The sequence below is a fragment of the Spermophilus citellus genome, assembly GCF_964194105.1.
Source record: "Spermophilus citellus genome assembly, chromosome: 11".
Taxonomy (NCBI): Eukaryota; Metazoa; Chordata; class Mammalia; order Rodentia; family Sciuridae; genus Spermophilus; species Spermophilus citellus.
In genome coordinates this window covers 77,222,975-77,240,519 of record NC_138192.1, presented here as the reverse complement: position 1 = coordinate 77,240,519, position 17,545 = coordinate 77,222,975, and the positions used below count along the sequence as shown (strand labels likewise).

Below are 17,545 nucleotides of genomic sequence, written 5' to 3'. Positions count from 1 at the left end.
TATAATTTGATGATTTTACAGAAGAACACACAGATCAGAAAGTTGATTCCAGATCATGAAATGTATATTACCAACCAAGAAATATTTCTTTTCAGTATCTCTCTCAGAAGTAGGAAGTCACCACTCTTCTGACCACAAAGTCCTCTATTCCCTCTCTGAAAAAGTTAACCTTTTTATAATTTCTCAATAGAATTGAAAGGAAGGTACAGATATATCACATATATCCCCTACTCCCACACATGCATAGCTTCCTCAATTATCAACATCTTCCATTAGAGTGGTATGTTATACTTGATAAACCTACAATGACGCGTCATTATCACCCAAAGCTCATACTCTGCATACTCTTGGTGTTTTACAGTCTGTGGTTTTGGGTAAATAAGTAACATATATTTACCATTATATAGTATCATATTGAGTATTATCACTCCCCTAAAGTTCCCTTTGCCCTACCTATTCGTCCTTCCCTATCCCCTGGCAAAAACTGATTTTTATTTTGTTTTTTATTTTATTTTACTGTCTTCAGAGCTTTTGCATTTTTACAGCATTTTAGTTGGAGCCATTGCCTATTCTGAGTTTTCAATTAGTTATAGTTGGACACAATACCTTTTTATATAGATGGAATTCCTAATTTACAAAAATCATGTGATCTTATTGTATAGGGGGAAATATACATGTATTTTTTAATGTGTATATATTTAAATAGAGTATGTATATAGATTTGACATCCTTTGTTCAAAATTAGAGTCACTCTTATCATTGCATGTTAAATTGTTAATTTTCATTATTTTAGCATGTTGCATTATACAGATGAATACATCATGTTTTTTTTTTTCATTTCAATACTAGTGGATATAATCTGGTTACAGATAATGTTGTGATTTTTATACATTCTTTGGTGTCATATATGCATTTCTGTTGGATATATCCTTAGGAGTGAAAGTATTTGGACCATAATTGTATAGATAGATTCAGTGTTAGAAGATATGGATTATGGATGAAAGAGTTTCCAGTGTGGTTCTGCTAATTTACATAACTACCAGCAGTGTAGGATCCTAGTGTCATTGGCTTTACTTCTTTTCCAACAGTTAAAAGTTATCTCTTTAGAAGTTTTTAGTCATTTTGGTATAATGTAGTAATATCTCATTGACTTACATTTTTATTTCCCTAGTAACTGATGATGTTCAGTCCTTTTCATACTTTTATGGGCCATTTTGATGCATTATTATTTTCCTTTCTCCTTATCCAGCAGATCTCAGAATAATTAAGTACCATTGAGGACACTAATACAGCACAGTTAAAAAATTATTTCTTCTAATCTACATAAAGAAATTGAAGAAGATGTAAACTTGATTGACTAATACTGAAAACTTAAGGTTCAGGTTGAGTATACCTTACCAAAATGTTTTGAGACCAGAAGTGTTTCAGATTTGGGAGATTTTTGGATCTCTATATTTGCATAGGTGTTACCACTTGAGCATCCTAAATCTAAAATCCTCCAAATCTGAAACTTTTTGGATTTTGGAGCACTAAAGATTTTTACAGTTTAGATAGGGATGTTCATCCTGTATTTGTCTTAAATTGGCATGCATTTGACAAAGGGGAAGTATTAAGGACATTAATTTATGATTAGAATTTTTAAATAAAGCTGAAATGCATATGAATAAATACAGTGATTGGAAATTGTTGGTAATACTTGATGGGCAATAATTTATTGTCTTTAGTGAGCGCTTTGTGGTCCTGTTTATAGGAGTTGATTCTTAATTTTTTATGTTTATTTATTTATTGGTACCAGCGATAAAACCCAGGGGCACTTAACCACTGAGCCACATCCCCAGCCCTTTTTTATATTTTATTTAGAGAGGAGAGGGTCTCTCTACTTTGCTTTAGGGTTTTGCTAAGTTGATGAGTCTGGCTTTGAACTTTTTTTTTTTTTTAACATTTATTTTTCAGTTAGACACAATATTTGGGCATAAAGAAGTAGACACAAAGTTTTCCTATGTAGATCATTACCAGTATTGGAAATTCTTCCTTAAAGAAGGTTAGTTCATTTTAGTCAGATTGTATTTTCTGAGCATTATTGAGCAAAGCATTTGTTATGTAAGGAGATATAGGGACAAATAAATGTAATTAATTCTGCCATAAACATGTATAAAGGGAAATGACTTTTGATCTGTCTTGAAGGAGAGATAGAGGCTACTTAGATGAAGAGCAAAAAAACTGGAGAGCAGTGTGGTCAGAAGGAATAATTCATATAAGGGTGTGACATTGAAAAATCATATGTTCTAAAAAATGCTGAGAATTGCAGTTTTTTTAATATTTGAAGTTGGAAGAGCAGGGTGGAGCCAGATTGAATACCGAGTTCATGAGATTGGACTTGATCCTGTTGAAACTAGAGGAATAGTGCAAGTGTTCAATCAGGAAAGTAATGCAATAAGATTCTTATTTAGAAGAAAATTTGGGAAGCTGAGTAGAAGGGGGATTGAAGATGAGAGCCTGGGGATGGACTAATAGGGCTTACTTGAAGTTGATAGTTGGAGTAGGTAGGTTGATGCAGGGAGATATTTTTAAATTGGTGCATATTAATTATACAGAATAGTGGGTTTCATTGTGGCATATTTGTACATGCACATTAACATACTTTGCTCAGTTTTATTGTTCAGTTCTTCCCCTTGCTTTTTCCTACCCACCACTTCACCTCACCCTGCTATTCTCCCTTCTATTTTCATAAGATTCCTTTTCCAAAGATTTTTTTTTTTTGGGTGGACAAGATTGTTCAGTTTGGACTTAAATTCTTTTTGCCTATGATTTATCCAGATGCAGTAAGAAAGAAAACTTAAGTTTGAGTATTCATTTCTATGACTCATTCTTCAAACATGTTCTTTGTAGGTTTCTGTAATAACAAGAATGTCCTAAAATATCTTCATCTTCTCAGTGAGGTTGCATTTCATTTCCCACTCATCAATTGCTCTTTTGTTCCCTATGCTTGTCTTTAATTCTTCTTATATAGGTCCTGTCTGGATTTCTTCATCCATTCTTTTCTTTAGTGGGCAGGAGGCTGGGGATTGAACCCAGGGTGCTTTATTTTTTATTTTGAGACAAGGTCTCATTGAATTGTTCAGGGCCTGCCTAAGTTATTGACTGACTTAACTTGGGATCCTCTTGCCTAGGCTTCCTAAGTTGTTGGGATTTCAGGTATGTTGCCTGACTCTTTATCCATTCTTTTTCTTTCTTTCTTTCTTTTTTTTGAACCCAGGGATTTTTAACCACTGAGCTACATACCCAGCCCTTTTTTATTTTGAGATGGGGTCTTGCTAAATTGCTTAGGACCTCACTGAAGTTTGCGAGTGTCATTCGTTCACCCCCACCCCCACCCCCACCCCCACCATGCTGAGCTCTTTATCCATTCTTTTTTTGGTGGGTGGGGGTACCATGGATTGAACTCAGGGGCACTCAACACTGAGCCATATCTCCCAGCCCTATTTGTATTTTATTTAGAGTCAGGGTATCACTGAATTGCTTAGTGCCTTATTTTTGTTGAGGCTGGCTTTGAACTCCCAGCCTCCTGCCTCAGCCTCCTGCCTCAGTCTCCTGAGCCACTGGGATTATAGACATGCGCCACTGCGCCAGGGTCTTTATATCCATTTTTGTTATTATTTTGCCTCCCCTTTCCCTACCATCTTATCACAAATGATGTTAAATAAAAAGAAGATTGTAAAAAAAACTAAAATGAGTAGCTTTTAAAAATATTTGGAAGATTTCTCATTTTATGGACTTAAATATCCAGAACTATATATATGTGATAACCTGTGTTCATCTTGTAAAGGCTAGTACTGGACAATATTTGTGCAGTCTTTTGTTATAATAATACTATTGAGTACCTGATTATAAAGTAACATAGGTTAAGGTTTACTTACATAGTATGTGGAAGGACTTTTGTTCATATCTGATTCCCACTTACTTCTTTCACTGGGAACATAGAAACAGCAGATTAGAGCTATTCAATTGCGCCTTAATTCCTAGCCATCAAATAAAATTCATTCTATATCTGGGCACATAGTAGATAATTATATCTATTAGATGAATGAATGTGCTCTTATCTTTTGGTCCCTCATCCAGCAAAGGAAAAGATGGCTGCTCCATCAGCTAAACCTGTAAGTGCTCTGGATTATCATGTCCTCCTGGCTGGAAATTCATTCTCCCTCTCTAGTGAATCTTTCTCATAAGCATTTTAAAGGTTTGTCTTTCCTATTTTTAAAACCAAGCACCTTTTGTCTTATGTCCCCTTCTAGCTTCCACTGCTGTGTTTCTCTCTTTTTTCCTCAAACTTCATGAAAAGTTTAGGTCTATAGTTGTTGTTTTTACTCTGTCACTTCTTGCTCACTAGTCATTTTCTTTATTGACTTATCTGCAGCATCTGATGTTGTGTATTTCCTGTCTTTCTTGAAACACATTCTTTCCTTTTTATTTACCATATTTTCTTGGCTGCTTCCTTCTCATCCCTTAAATGTTTGTGTTCCTTATAGCTCACCTTCTATCCTCATTCTCATAGTGCCTGAGTGATATAAACTACTGTGGATGAACTCAGTAGCATAGTGAGAATTTCCAACTATATATCTCTAAGCATATACCTCTTTCTGTGCTCTAAACCTGTAGGACTAGTTTCTTTACTTCTGTATATCTCAAATAATTAAAACTCAATGATCGAATTAACAACTGTCCTTCTCCACCTGGACCTTATCTAGTAGTAGTTCCTATTTTACCATCTATTTAGTTGCCTAGGCCAAAATCTTTCATTTAATTTCCCCCCTTGATTTTTGGAGTGGTTATTTTGGTTTAAAAAAATAGTTTAAACCTGTTTGATGCAGTTTTTTTTTATTGTTGATTATATGTTCTAATTTTTATTAATGTAAAGTCAGAAGTTATTTGACAGGGTTTTTTTTGGTGGGTGGGGGAATGGTGCTGGAGTTTGAACCCAAGTCCTTAAATGCACTAAGCACATGATCTTCTATTGAGCTACATTAAAAATGTGCAGGAATTTGTTTTATCAAAGGAGGTTAATTCAGTGTTCTAAATCATCATTTTTTAAAAAAATCAGTTTTCTGAGATGAAAAACAAACTTGATTAGTTCTCTTACTTTCACTTAGAAAATGATGTTGTATTATTACAACATTATTTATAATAGTCATTTCTGCTGAGAAAGTAACACAGCTTCCTGCCATACCTATTCTTCAATTATTGCATGCTCATTTTGTTCCCCAGGATGGTAAAACTTCTCAAATAGAAACTGTCTCTTATTGCTATATGTCCTTCTTATAGTAATGTTGTGGACATTATAGATCATTTTAATAATGGTTGACTTTTTTTTTTTTTTTTTTTTTTTGGTACCAGGGATTGAACACAGGGACTCTCAACCATTGAGCCACACCCCCAGCCCAGTTTTTTTTTTTTTTTTAAGACAGAGTCTCACTGAGTTGCTTAGCACCTCACTTTTGCTAAGGCTGGCTGGCTTTGAACTCGAAATCATCCTGCCTCAGCCTCCTGAGCTGCTGGGATTACAGGTGTGTGCCACTGCGCCTGGTAGTAATGGTTGACTTTTTTTTTTCTTTAAATATTTTTTTAGTTGTAGGTAACACACACAGTATCTTTATCTTTATGTGATGCTGAGGATTGAACCCAGTGCCTCACACATGCCAGGCAGGCGCTTGACCAATAAGCTACAGCCTCAGCCCTTAATGGTTGACTTTTAAAGCTTAAGTTTGTAAGCAACAGTTTCAAGTGAATGCTGCCTTTTGCATCCCATATATTACCTACAGATAGGCAGAATAGATATAAACTGTGAGATTATAGATGTAAATTATGAGAGATTAAAGGCATTAGAATTTGTTTCAGTTTACATTGATCACTGGATTTATTGACCAATAAACTCTTAACTGAAATTTCACTCTTATTGAATTCTTTAAAAAGTAAGCTGTCCTGCTGGCTTTATTCCCATTTTTGGTTTATCTTTGCTATTTTTCTTTCTTTCTTTCTTTCTTTTTTTTTTTTTTTTTAGAGAGAGTGAGAGAGAGAGGGGGACAGAGAGAGAATTTTAATATTTATTTATTTTTTCTTCGTTCTCGGCGGACACTACATCTTTGTTTGTATGTGGTGCTGAGGATCGAACCCGGGCTGCACGCATGCCAGGCGAGCGCGCTACCGCTTGAGCCACATCCCCAGCCCTATCTTTGCTATTTAGAATAAAATTGTTTTGAAAACAATAAGCCAGGAGGAACAAAGACTTACTTTTTTGTTTTGTTTAGTTTTTACCTAATATTCAGTTAGAGAAGTTTAGCTCTCATGCTTTCTTTCAGGGCCAGTGGGCTGCTTCTCATTTGCATTTGTTTTTTTCTTTAGATATTAGGATCAAGGAAGAAGAACCTGATCCTGAAGAGTGGCAGCTCAGTGGTGATTCTACATTGAATACCAATGATCTAACACACTTAAGAGTACAGGTGGTAGATGAAGAAGGGGACCAACAACATCAAGAAGGAAAAAGACTTCGGAGGGTAGCTTGCACCTGTCCCAACTGTAAAGAAGGCGGTGGGAGGTATGCATACATGAACCATACTCCTTATGTTTTTGTTTTTGTTTGTTTTTAAGAGTACTAATATCACCACCCCAAATTTTTAAAATATCGCATGCCATGTCACTTAATTTGGAAAATTATTCATTACATGATCATTTTTGGGTGTGTGACTGTAAAAGAGTGTGATATAAATTAGAAAATAAAAATATATGAAATTGAATTTTCGGATATGAATGCCTTTAAAACTAAAATTATGTAGTTTTTTAAAAACAATGTAACAGATGTAATTTTATTGGCCCATATTAGAAATAATACTGTTAGCAAACTAGCAATGGGTTTTTCTTAAATACAGATTAAAAAAATTCTTGAGTATTGCAGTTACATAAAAATATTGTTTTTATTAGAAAATTCTGAAATATCTGATAAGCACAAACATTTCCATTTTCAACAGAAATGGGAATAAATGGCCTTAATAGGGGGAATTTTTTTTTAGTATTTCAAGTCAGTTTTTTTTTAACTAAATACTAAGACAATAACATGACAGGAATAAACTCAAACCATTAGTATTTGTGTCAAATGTTAAGCTTATTGACTAAGAGACTGTGACTCATTTTTAAACAATACCTCAAATAATTGATGTAGCAATGTTGAAGATGATGCATAAATTATGCATCAAGCCAACGTTTGAGAAAGAGAAAACTTGGATAGCAGTATTGTTATCAGGCAAGATGGGATTAAGGTTTAAAGCTTCAAGTGGACAGGCATGCATATATTTCTTGTTAATAATATGAAGTTTCCATCAAACAGATTTAATATTCATAGTACTTTTTTCTATAGCTTTGAAATACATGAGCAAAAACTGGTAGAACTGTAAAGCTATACTGAACAATTTCTTGGTCATAGTGAAAGGTCTTAACACACTACTGTTAAGTACTGTTTAAGTGACAAAATATACTATAAAATAGAAGGGTGTATATAAATATATGCAGTTTATCTGACAAGATCAACTTTCTCTGCCTTTTTGGATTGGTCTTATTAGCTGATTTGTACACTGGCCAGCCCATTTGCAATATTACTACTACTGCTGCCATTACTACTACTATTAATAGCTAATATCTGCTAACATTGAGCTATAGAGAAGTGGAATGACTCAAGAACAAACAAATACTTACTCCAAAGATTTTGCCATTATACTACTATCTATAGAGTGAATCTGCTTTTGCATTACATTCTTAGGTGTTTGCATTTATTGTAATCAGTTGTTTTAAATTTATTTGTTCAAAAAAATTCTTGTTAGGCAATAACTTCTGAAATTCTCATTTTAGAGGAACTTATGAAAATCAAATCTAATTGTATATCTAGGCCTGGCCTGTTTCATTTGTTCTTTAAAGTAAAAATCTTTTAATTAATTTCTATGTGCTAAACTAACATATTCCTAAAAATTCAGCAATATAGAATAATATTTTAAAACACCAAAATCCTAACCTACTTTAATATTAACCACTATAGCACTTTCTTATGTATCCTTTCAGATATCACATGTATTTTAAAGTAGAATCATTATCTCCTCACTGTTTTAGTTGTCTCTTCTTATTTTGAAAACTTTGTCACCATATTTCCAAGTCTAGTTTGTATCATTTTTATGTCTGAAGTATTCTATTGCATGATGTGTAATAATTTAGTATTTCCTTTTGTTGGGGCTTGTCATAATCCTCACATAGGTCTTTGCACATTTGTCTGATTATCTCATTAGTATAAATTGGCAGAACTAGAATTGCTGGGTCAAAGAATTTTCTGCTAGAAAAGCTGAATCAATTTCAACTCCCACCAGCGTTGTATTAGAATATCTGCATTTTCACATCCTGACCAACACTGGATTTTGTTATTAAATATATATATATTTTAGTTGTAGATGGACACAATGCCTTTATTTTATTTGTTTGTTTATATGTGGTGCTGAGGATCAAATCCAGGGCCTTGTGCAAGCAAGGCAAGCGCTCTACCACTGAGCCACAACCCCAGTCCCAAACACTGGATTTTAATCATATTTTTTAACCTTTTAAAGCTGACATGTGAAAATAATATCAGTATTGTTTTACATGGCGAGGTTGAACATTTTTTTGTTTGTTACTTTGCCATTTTAAAATTTCTTGTGAATTGTTTGTCTTTTGTGAATCTGTTAATTTGTGTATTAATTGTCATGTGCAAATATTTTTTGCCAGTTTTATATTGCCTTCAGCTTTATGTCGATAGTTTGCAGAATGCATTGTTATATAAGTAGTTCCATCATATGGTTGACAGACTTTTTTTAAACACAAAATTTAAATTGGTCAGTGTTTTATTAGATTCCTTGTTATGTGATAAAAGCCTGAGAATTATAAAAATATTCACTTTTTTCTAGGACATTTTTTACTTTGTTTTAAAAAATAGCATCCTATAAGTAATAAAAATCAAGGTTCTTAAGAAGAAAACTATATTGTCTATTAAAACTCTTTTGAACAATATACAACTAGTGTGTGTGTGTGTGTGTATGAGATAGGAACACTTGTATAAATTGCAATTGTTGCATCTAATTAGTAGAAGCACTAACATATAGTAAGTCCAAAATATTTCATAACATTCTGCCAACGAAGAGAAGTGGCATGTAAGATTTTTTTAAAAATAGAATTTTGGCCCTTTTTCCCCCAATCATTTTCTTAAAATTTTTTTAAAAAGAATATGAGCAAGATGGCATTTTTTGAGAGTTAATTTCATTCATCTTTAGAGAACTGCATTTTGTTTCCCTTTTTGAGCAAGGTGTAAAAATAATAAAAACATTCATTTAGCCAATATTTATTGAGCAGAACCAACCTTGAGAAACACTAGTGGAGGAGACATCTTGATTATAATAAAGTAAAATAGAATTCTAAAGACATTATTGTGTAGGTTTTGTATGCATTAAAGCCTTGATCCATATTTTTAAGTTAATTTGTAAAATCTGTTTTGTCAGCATTTAGTTTGTCTTGTTTTCTCCTACCTTAACCAAGAGAAACTAGATTTATTCAACTTTTCTTAACTCTACCCAGAATTTTGCATTATTTATTCTGTGTCACTATCTTGTGGTCATTAAATCACTATGCACTTACGAATAGAAACTTAAAATTGTTAGTTTTTTAGGTTATCTAATAGGTGCTAGTGGCTATATAATAGGTATTGGTGTTATCTAATCATGTGTCAGTCAAGAAGAATTATTGTAAGCTGGGCGCAATGGCACACGCCTGTAATCCCAGTGGCTCAGGAGGCGGAAATAGGAGGATCGTGAGTTCAAAGCCAGCCTCAGCAACTGCGAGGCTGCTAAGTAATCAGTGAGACCCTGTCTCTAAATAAAATAGAAAATAGGGCTGGGGATGTGGTTCAATGGTCAAGTGCTCCTGAGTTTAGTCACCCTCCCCCGCAAAAAGATGTGTGAATCTTTGTTGAGAAATTCACTTCAGTCCCTTTCCCTTCTGTCATAGGACATGGCAAAAATTCATATCTAGCATATTTAGATCTTAATCTTGAATCAAATACCCCCACCTTTTCTTTTTGTGGTGCTTGGGATTGAACCCAGCACTTCATACATGTTAGTCAAGTGCTCTACTGCCGAGCTACAGCCCTAGCCTCAAATTTCCTTTTGAAGTGGAAACTTGGACTTGAATGTTGAACATTTCCCTTAAATTATAGTATTTATGTATAACTGTGCTCCATTTTTTTCTTTTTTTTTTAAATGTGTTTTAATATTTTTCAGTTTTCGGTGGGCACAACATCTTTATCTTATGTGGTGCTGAGGATCGAACCCAGCGCCCCGCACATGCCAGGCAAGCGCGTAACCGCTTGAGCCACATCTCCAGCCCCCATTTTTTTCTTTCTTAGATAGATACTGATCCCATTTTAAACACTGAATATTTCTCTTATGATTCAATTGAAAAGTCTTTCCCTATTAATTTTTTGGTTTTTTGAGAACCCAAATTTGTTGTGTTGAGTTGTTAGATTCTTGGGCTTTGTTAGTGCTCCCAGGCTAAATTTTGCTGAGTTTGTGAAATAACACTTTTGAGTTTATAAAAAGCACATTGATTCACCTAAGTGGTAAACTTAGAGGAGAGGCAAGAGGTCATGAATATACAAGTGAACTGAATTGGGTTGTCTGTGAAATTGCTATGGTGAACACAATACGTAAAATTGGTTTGTACACTACTAGCCACAAACATTGCTGTTTTTCTTAGGGCTATTAAGGATAAAGCAAATTTTTAAGAAGCTGAATGAAATGGAAACAATCAAACTTTGGCATTGCAAGTGAGCCAGAAAAACCTTTCACTCAAGAAACCCAGCTCTTTGAAGAGAGTTGTAGAAAATGGGGGTGGACTGGAGCAGGAACTAGAATTGTGTTAGATTATGACATCCTTGCCCTTGAGACAACAGCATGACTCCTCCTTGTCTTTACTTATGCTATTCCTCTGCCTGGAATGCCTTCCCTTCTTTCTATCTAAATCCTACCCACCTCCTCCACGAAGTCTTCTCTAACTACTGGAGCCCACATTGATGTCTCCCTGTTCAGAACACCTATGGCACCTAACAGCCAGCACTGCACCGTTTAGCACTGTTTGTCCTATGGCAATTTCACATGCTACTGAGTGTGAGTACATTAAAATATAAATGTGGGGAAATATGCATTTTTCCAGTAAAATTTGAGAAACAGTAGGTGTATTGTATACAGGAGGATTTATAGGATATGGAAAGTTTATAGGCTACACCTAGACTGTGAGATTGGGGGAGGAGGGCAGATGGGGGATTAAATATACTGTTAAATCTCAGAGAAACATTGCAAAGTTTATATAATGTGATTTTGGTAATTATTGTGTCCAAAACATCATGTTAAAAAAAAAAAAACTACAATTTTAATAACAGCCTGATTTTTGTTGTAGTCTTTAATACTGTCCCTATAATAGTTCTAGAATCAAAAAAGTTTAGATGCCTCTGTTCACTCATCAAAGCACGTGTCTCCCAAACTCTGTTGTTGGTATCAAATACTGAAATGTAATGTCAAATTATATGACATGGAAAAGATGTTATTTTGTTATATCCCTTATGTATTATTTTGGATATCTTTGCATAATTTATGGCAGAAGTAATTTAACTGTAAAAGTAATTTTGATTTCATTGAATGATGTGAGTTAAGACCATAGCTTTAGCTAAATTAAAAAAAAATAAAAAAAAGCTTTGTCCAAAGTTAACATATATACAAAGTGTAGCTATTCAAATATTTTAAAAATATGCTTAAATCACGTTCATTTATTTGAATAAATATGCTTAAATCATGTTAATTTATTTACAGTCTGCTTAAACTACCTATATTCTTTTTAATCGTGCCCATGCTCAGTTAAATTTGTGCATTTATATTTTGGTTTAAATATTTAAAAAATTATCTGACATGACATGACTATTTTAATAATAACAGTTTCCCATACAGTTAATTGAATTGGGCTTATGCCTAGTATTTGAGAATTATTTTTGACAGACTAGTAAAGAGCTTTACTGTACATTCATGTATATTCATAATTACATAATTCTTGAGTATATTTACATTTGGAAAGCAATCATTAATTCTGAAGTAAAGTTAACATGTAAAACATGTTTAAAATATATAAATTTTTATTTAAAGAGATAAAAATAGTTTTGATTTCTGATTTCATGTTGGTAATGTCTTCTTTTTGAAACACAACATGAGGATGGATATATGATATAAATGGTAATGTCCATTTGAATACTTTCATATAAGTGTATATTATTCTCTGTGTGTGTTTTTTTTTAGAGGTACCAATCTTGGGAAAAAGAAGCAACACATTTGTCATATACCAGGATGTGGTAAAGTCTATGGGAAGACCTCACATCTGAGAGCGCATCTGCGTTGGCATTCTGGAGAGCGCCCTTTTATTTGTAACTGGATGTTCTGTGGCAAAAGATTTACTCGAAGTGATGAATTACAGAGGCACAGAAGGACACATACAGGTTAATAATATTTTATATTTGATTTTTTTTTTATGTGTTTGTATGCTGGGGATTGATCCAAGGACCTTGCATATACTAAACATACACTATACCCTGAGCTTTAACCCCATTCCCTCTAATATTTGTTGAATTTAATCTTGATGATTAATTATATCACAGTTTTACCTTCAGTAACACTAATATAAAAACATTAATTCCAAAGAATAAGCCAATGTGAACTATCTTATAAACTAAGTTTTATTTTATGAAGATTTTGGTTAGCTTTTGTTGACATTGTAGAATATCTTAAGAGCCACCTATTTTGTTCATTTTAAATTGGTTACTTTTACTCTTGATCCATCTTGTTCTTTCCTCCTAACACTGTAGCAAAGAGTAAACTTTTTCTTCTATTAAATTTGGGTATTTCACCATTCCTATTAGTAATTTATCTTGAGGTAAGGGAAAGACATTCCACTGAAGAATACCCAAGGCATTGTTGAGGTTGAAACTCTCCTTTGATTTTTTTAAAAAATTTTCTTATTGATGTATTGTAGTTATACATAATAGTGGGATTTATTATGCCATATTTGTACATGAACATTATTTGGTTGTTTTTACATAGCATTATGTGATTGTTACATGAGGTAGACCCCAGAACTGATCCAAGCTGAAGTCTAATGTACTAATAATTTAGAGATAGTTTCCTCCTGCTACCATGTAAAAATTACATGATCAACGTATTTATTTAAGCTGGGGCTGTAGCTCATTGACAGGCCTAGCACGTGTGAGGCATTGGGTTCGATCCTTAGCACCACATAAAAATAAATAAAATAAAGGCATGCTGTTCATCTAAAACTAAAAAAAAAAATTAAAGCATTCATTCATCAGTCTATGATCAACATTAAAGAATTGGAAAATAGATACTATTATACAATTTTTAGAGAGTTTAGAAGAAAAAAGCATGGTGAAATGAAGAGCAATGTTGGATTAAGTCTGCAACATCTGGATTCCAATCTAAGTTCTCTAGTAGATAAGCAAGTAAACTGTCCCTGTTTCTGATTTATGCTTTTCACTTTGGCTTTAAATACTGTATAAAACAATCAGTGAAGTATAAAGCATTACACATATTAGATATTGTACTTCTATATCTTTCATTAGGTACTAGTCAGATAAGATTAACTTGCAACAAACAGTATATGCAAATAGAAGCCAGGCCTGGTGACACACGCTTGTAATCCCAGTTTCTTTTGAGGGTGAGACAGGAGGATTTTGAGTTCACAGCCAGCCTCAGCAATTTAGTGAGACCCTGTCTCTAAATAAAATACCAAAAAGGGGGTAGGGGTAGCTGGGGATTCCCTGGTACCCCTCTGCCCAAAAAAAGGTAGATAGTGAAAAGATTTTACATTATAGTTTGTGCTATTGGATATTCTCAGAAGGAAAGATAATTATTGCTTGAGATATAAAGGCATCCTTGGGTAGTGAACCTTAAAACTTTTCTTTAGTGCAATTTGGTTAGTAAGTTTTAAAAGGAAATAATGTAAATGGAGGAAAAAGTCTATGATCAAATAAGTGGGTTAAAGAGGATACAAATACCTACAAGGGAGTACTTCTTAGAATTTTTAAATTGAAAGCTAAATGAACATCATATGTCTTTAATGGATGGTATAATATGTATAAGTTTTCCCAACCTCATTTGATCATTGTGCTATTTGTTGTGGAACATCTCTAATGACTGATCTTCAAAAAAAAATATTGGGAAGTATTTTTCTAAAAAAATGGTGGTGTGTTGATAGAAGTAAGAGCACGAGTGAAGTTTAAAGTTTTTACATAAACTATTTCTGTTATGTAGGATTGAGGCATGTTGTAGAAGGACCTGTAAAGGCAATGGAGCATCTGAACTGTTGGGTTATCTTGAAGTTACCCTTGCATTCCATATCATTTAGTACAAAGATGAAGTTTTATAGTGTAATATTTGGGAAAATGAGTCTGATGTTTTATTGGCTTGGAGAAGGTAAGACTAGGAGGTTATTGTGTTGTGGTTAATGCATTAGGGCTAATATGGACTTACCTAGAGTAAAGGTACAGAAATGAAAGCTAGGTAAACCTTGTTGGGGGTGGGGGTGTACTAGAGATTGAACTCAGATGTGCTTTATCACTGAGCCACATTCCCATCCCTTTTCTTTCTTTCTTTTTTTTTTTTAATTTTAATTTTTTAGTTGTAGTTGGACACAATACCTTTATTTTATTTATTTTTATGTAGTGCTGAGGATCAAACCCAGCATCTCACAAGTGCTAGCGAGGGCTCTACCTCTGAGCCACAATCCCAGCCCTCATTTTTATTTTTTTTTATTTTGAGATAGGGTCTCACTAAGTTGCTTAGGGCTTCCCTAAGTGCTAAGGCCAGCCTTCAACTTGCAATCCTCTTGCCTCAGCCTCCCAAACTGCTGGGATTGCATGGTGCTGAGGATCAGACCCAGGTTCTCGTACCTGCAAGGCGAGTGCTCTGCTGCTGAGCCACAGCACTCAGCCCCACTAAAACATTTTTATTTATTTATTTTTATGTGGTGCTGAGGATCGAACCCAGGGCCTTGCATGTGCGAGGCGAGCGCTCTACCACTGAGCCATAATCCCAATCCCCCCACTAAAACATTTTTGAAGAAAGAAATTAAGAAACTGTTTACTAGATTTATTGATTGATTTCACTCTTGATTCCTTTTAGGTTCGCCTTTATCTTCTCTTTCATAACCCTCTTATGTAGTAGATTATTGATATAGTAGAAATTCAATCTGTCTTTTGTATTAAGTATTCTTGCTAGAAAGTAAATTTAGGCATCATTTATTAACACCTTTAAAATCTTAGTATATCAAGCTGATATTGGTTATTCCAATTGAAACCATGTCAGGTAGCCATCTCCATTATTCTTGATACTACTCAATCTTTCTGAGCCTCAAGCTTACACATCTTTGCTTTACTTTGGAAGTGCTCAGTGTTGTTACTTGAGTTCATATTTAAGAGTTGAAAGTTAAGAAGTGTGTTACATATAGATGATTGTGTTTATTAGCTGGTTTCTATTTCTTTCACCTTGATGGTTTCCAAGTTTCCAAACAAATGTTAAATAGTATTGAACCCAGGACCTTGTGCACTCTACCACTGAGCTAAGTTAAATTGCCCAGGCTGGCCTCGAACTTGTGGTCTTCCTGACTCAACCTCTAAAGTCACAGGGACTACAGGCTTTAACAGAGGTGTTTCAAATTAAAATATTATTATAGTTTATTAGTCTCTCATACAATATGTTTGAGGATTGCTTTTCATCCAGAAGTAAAGATGGAATTAATTTTGGAGAGATATTCAATAAGAGGAATCTTGAGGAAGCAGCTCATGAAACTAATACAATTTTAGTAGATCCCTGCTTTTCACTCTCAACCATCAGTTTTGGCTTTAAGAGAGAAGATCTATTTGAGATTGAATTTTTAAAACTAAGTGACAATTTTTTTTTTTTTAACAGGTGAGAAGAAATTTGTTTGTCCAGAATGTTCAAAACGTTTTATGAGAAGTGACCACCTTGCCAAACATATTAAAACACATCAAAACAAAAAAGTTATCCACTCTAGCAGTACAGTGCTAGCCTCTGTGGAAGCTGGGCGAGATGATACTTTGATAACTGCAGGAGGAACAACACTTATCCTTGCAAATATTCAACAAGGTTCTGTTTCAGGGATAGGAACTGTTAATACTTCTGCCACCAGCAATCAGGATATCCTTACCAACACTGAAATACCTTTACAGCTTGTGACAGTTTCTGGAAATGAGACAATGGAGTAAATATTACACAAATACTTATTCATTGTGGTTATTTTTATACAGTAGTGAGAAGAATATTGTTCCTAAGTTCTTAGATATCTTTTTATTGATGTGCAAAAATTTTTGGATTGACAGTAACTTGGTTATACATGACACTGAAATGCCTTACTTTGTATGATATTCCATAGTATATTAAAAATGGTAAAATTGCATGGGTTTTGTAGGTACTTTTGGAATCTAGAAGAAATGAAATTTTACCAAGTTATATAAAGAGAAAATTGAATTTAACAATGCGAATGGTAGTCTAACCAAATGCATCAATCCTGTGTGGTTTAGTGTAAAAATGAGAACATGTTGGTATTTATCTATTGTAAGATAAAAAAAAAGTTGGTGGGTGAAAGAAATCATGTTATGATAAAAATTTTTGTAATTTTCTTGATGACTGGAATTTTTATTATGCATAACTGACAAATCAAGTTTCCAAGCAAATGTTACATAGTGTAGGCTTTACTTAGCTTATCAATTTGTCATTTTGAAGCTAATTATTTTAATTAGGTTAACTATGTACAATATTTTAAGCATTACTCTTGTAAGATTTTGAAAACTACATTTTAACATGGAACTCTAGGGATAGTCACCTTTTAAATCCTGTTGAAAAGCCATGTTTAAGATTTAATTTGCCAAATAATGTCTTGTTAATATTCTTTCAATAACGAAGTTGGGCAATATAACCAATGTTTAAAAAAAAGTTTAAAATGTATAGGTCGAGGCATTTGGGTGGTAAGAAAATGTTATAGTGAATTAGCCCTTTTCTTGAATATTGGAGGACCAAAAAAAAAAAAAAAAAAAAGAAAGAAAGAAATAAGGTGTATTGCGTCTTAGCGGTGATTTTTATCCAATCTTGTTTCCAAAAACCATGTCTGCCAGGGCCTTAAAAGCCATCATGTAAATTACCAATAAAGTATAACATATGCAAACATAACAAAATCACTTCCATAGTGACAATACTCCAACCATATGGATATTAGTCATAGAAAACTAGACGTTTTATGATATTTTTTTAAGTTTTTTTTTTGTTTGTTTTTTTGTCTAGGTAGTCAGTCTGCACTTAAATATCAACCATTTTCCCTTTTTTTTGCTTCTTCCCTTAAAATTTATATGTATCCAATACAT

At 33.6% G+C, this 17,545-nt stretch overlaps 1 protein-coding gene across 2 annotated transcripts in view; it reads left to right on the top strand.

The window, feature by feature from the left end:
- SP3 (Sp3 transcription factor) overlaps positions 1-17,238 on the top strand; it is a 53,088-nt gene extending 35,850 nt beyond the window's left edge. For both annotated transcript variants that reach the window (XM_081262237.1, XM_081262236.1), the window contains 3 exons: positions 6,397-6,589; positions 12,396-12,592; positions 16,077-17,238. In XM_081262237.1, the coding sequence (XP_081118363.1) occupies positions 6,397-6,589; positions 12,396-12,592; positions 16,077-16,393 (707 nt within the window). In that variant the 3' untranslated portion in view covers positions 16,394-17,238. The remainder of the gene's footprint in view (positions 1-6,396; positions 6,590-12,395; positions 12,593-16,076) is intronic.
- Positions 17,239-17,545: the final 307 nt, after the last annotated feature.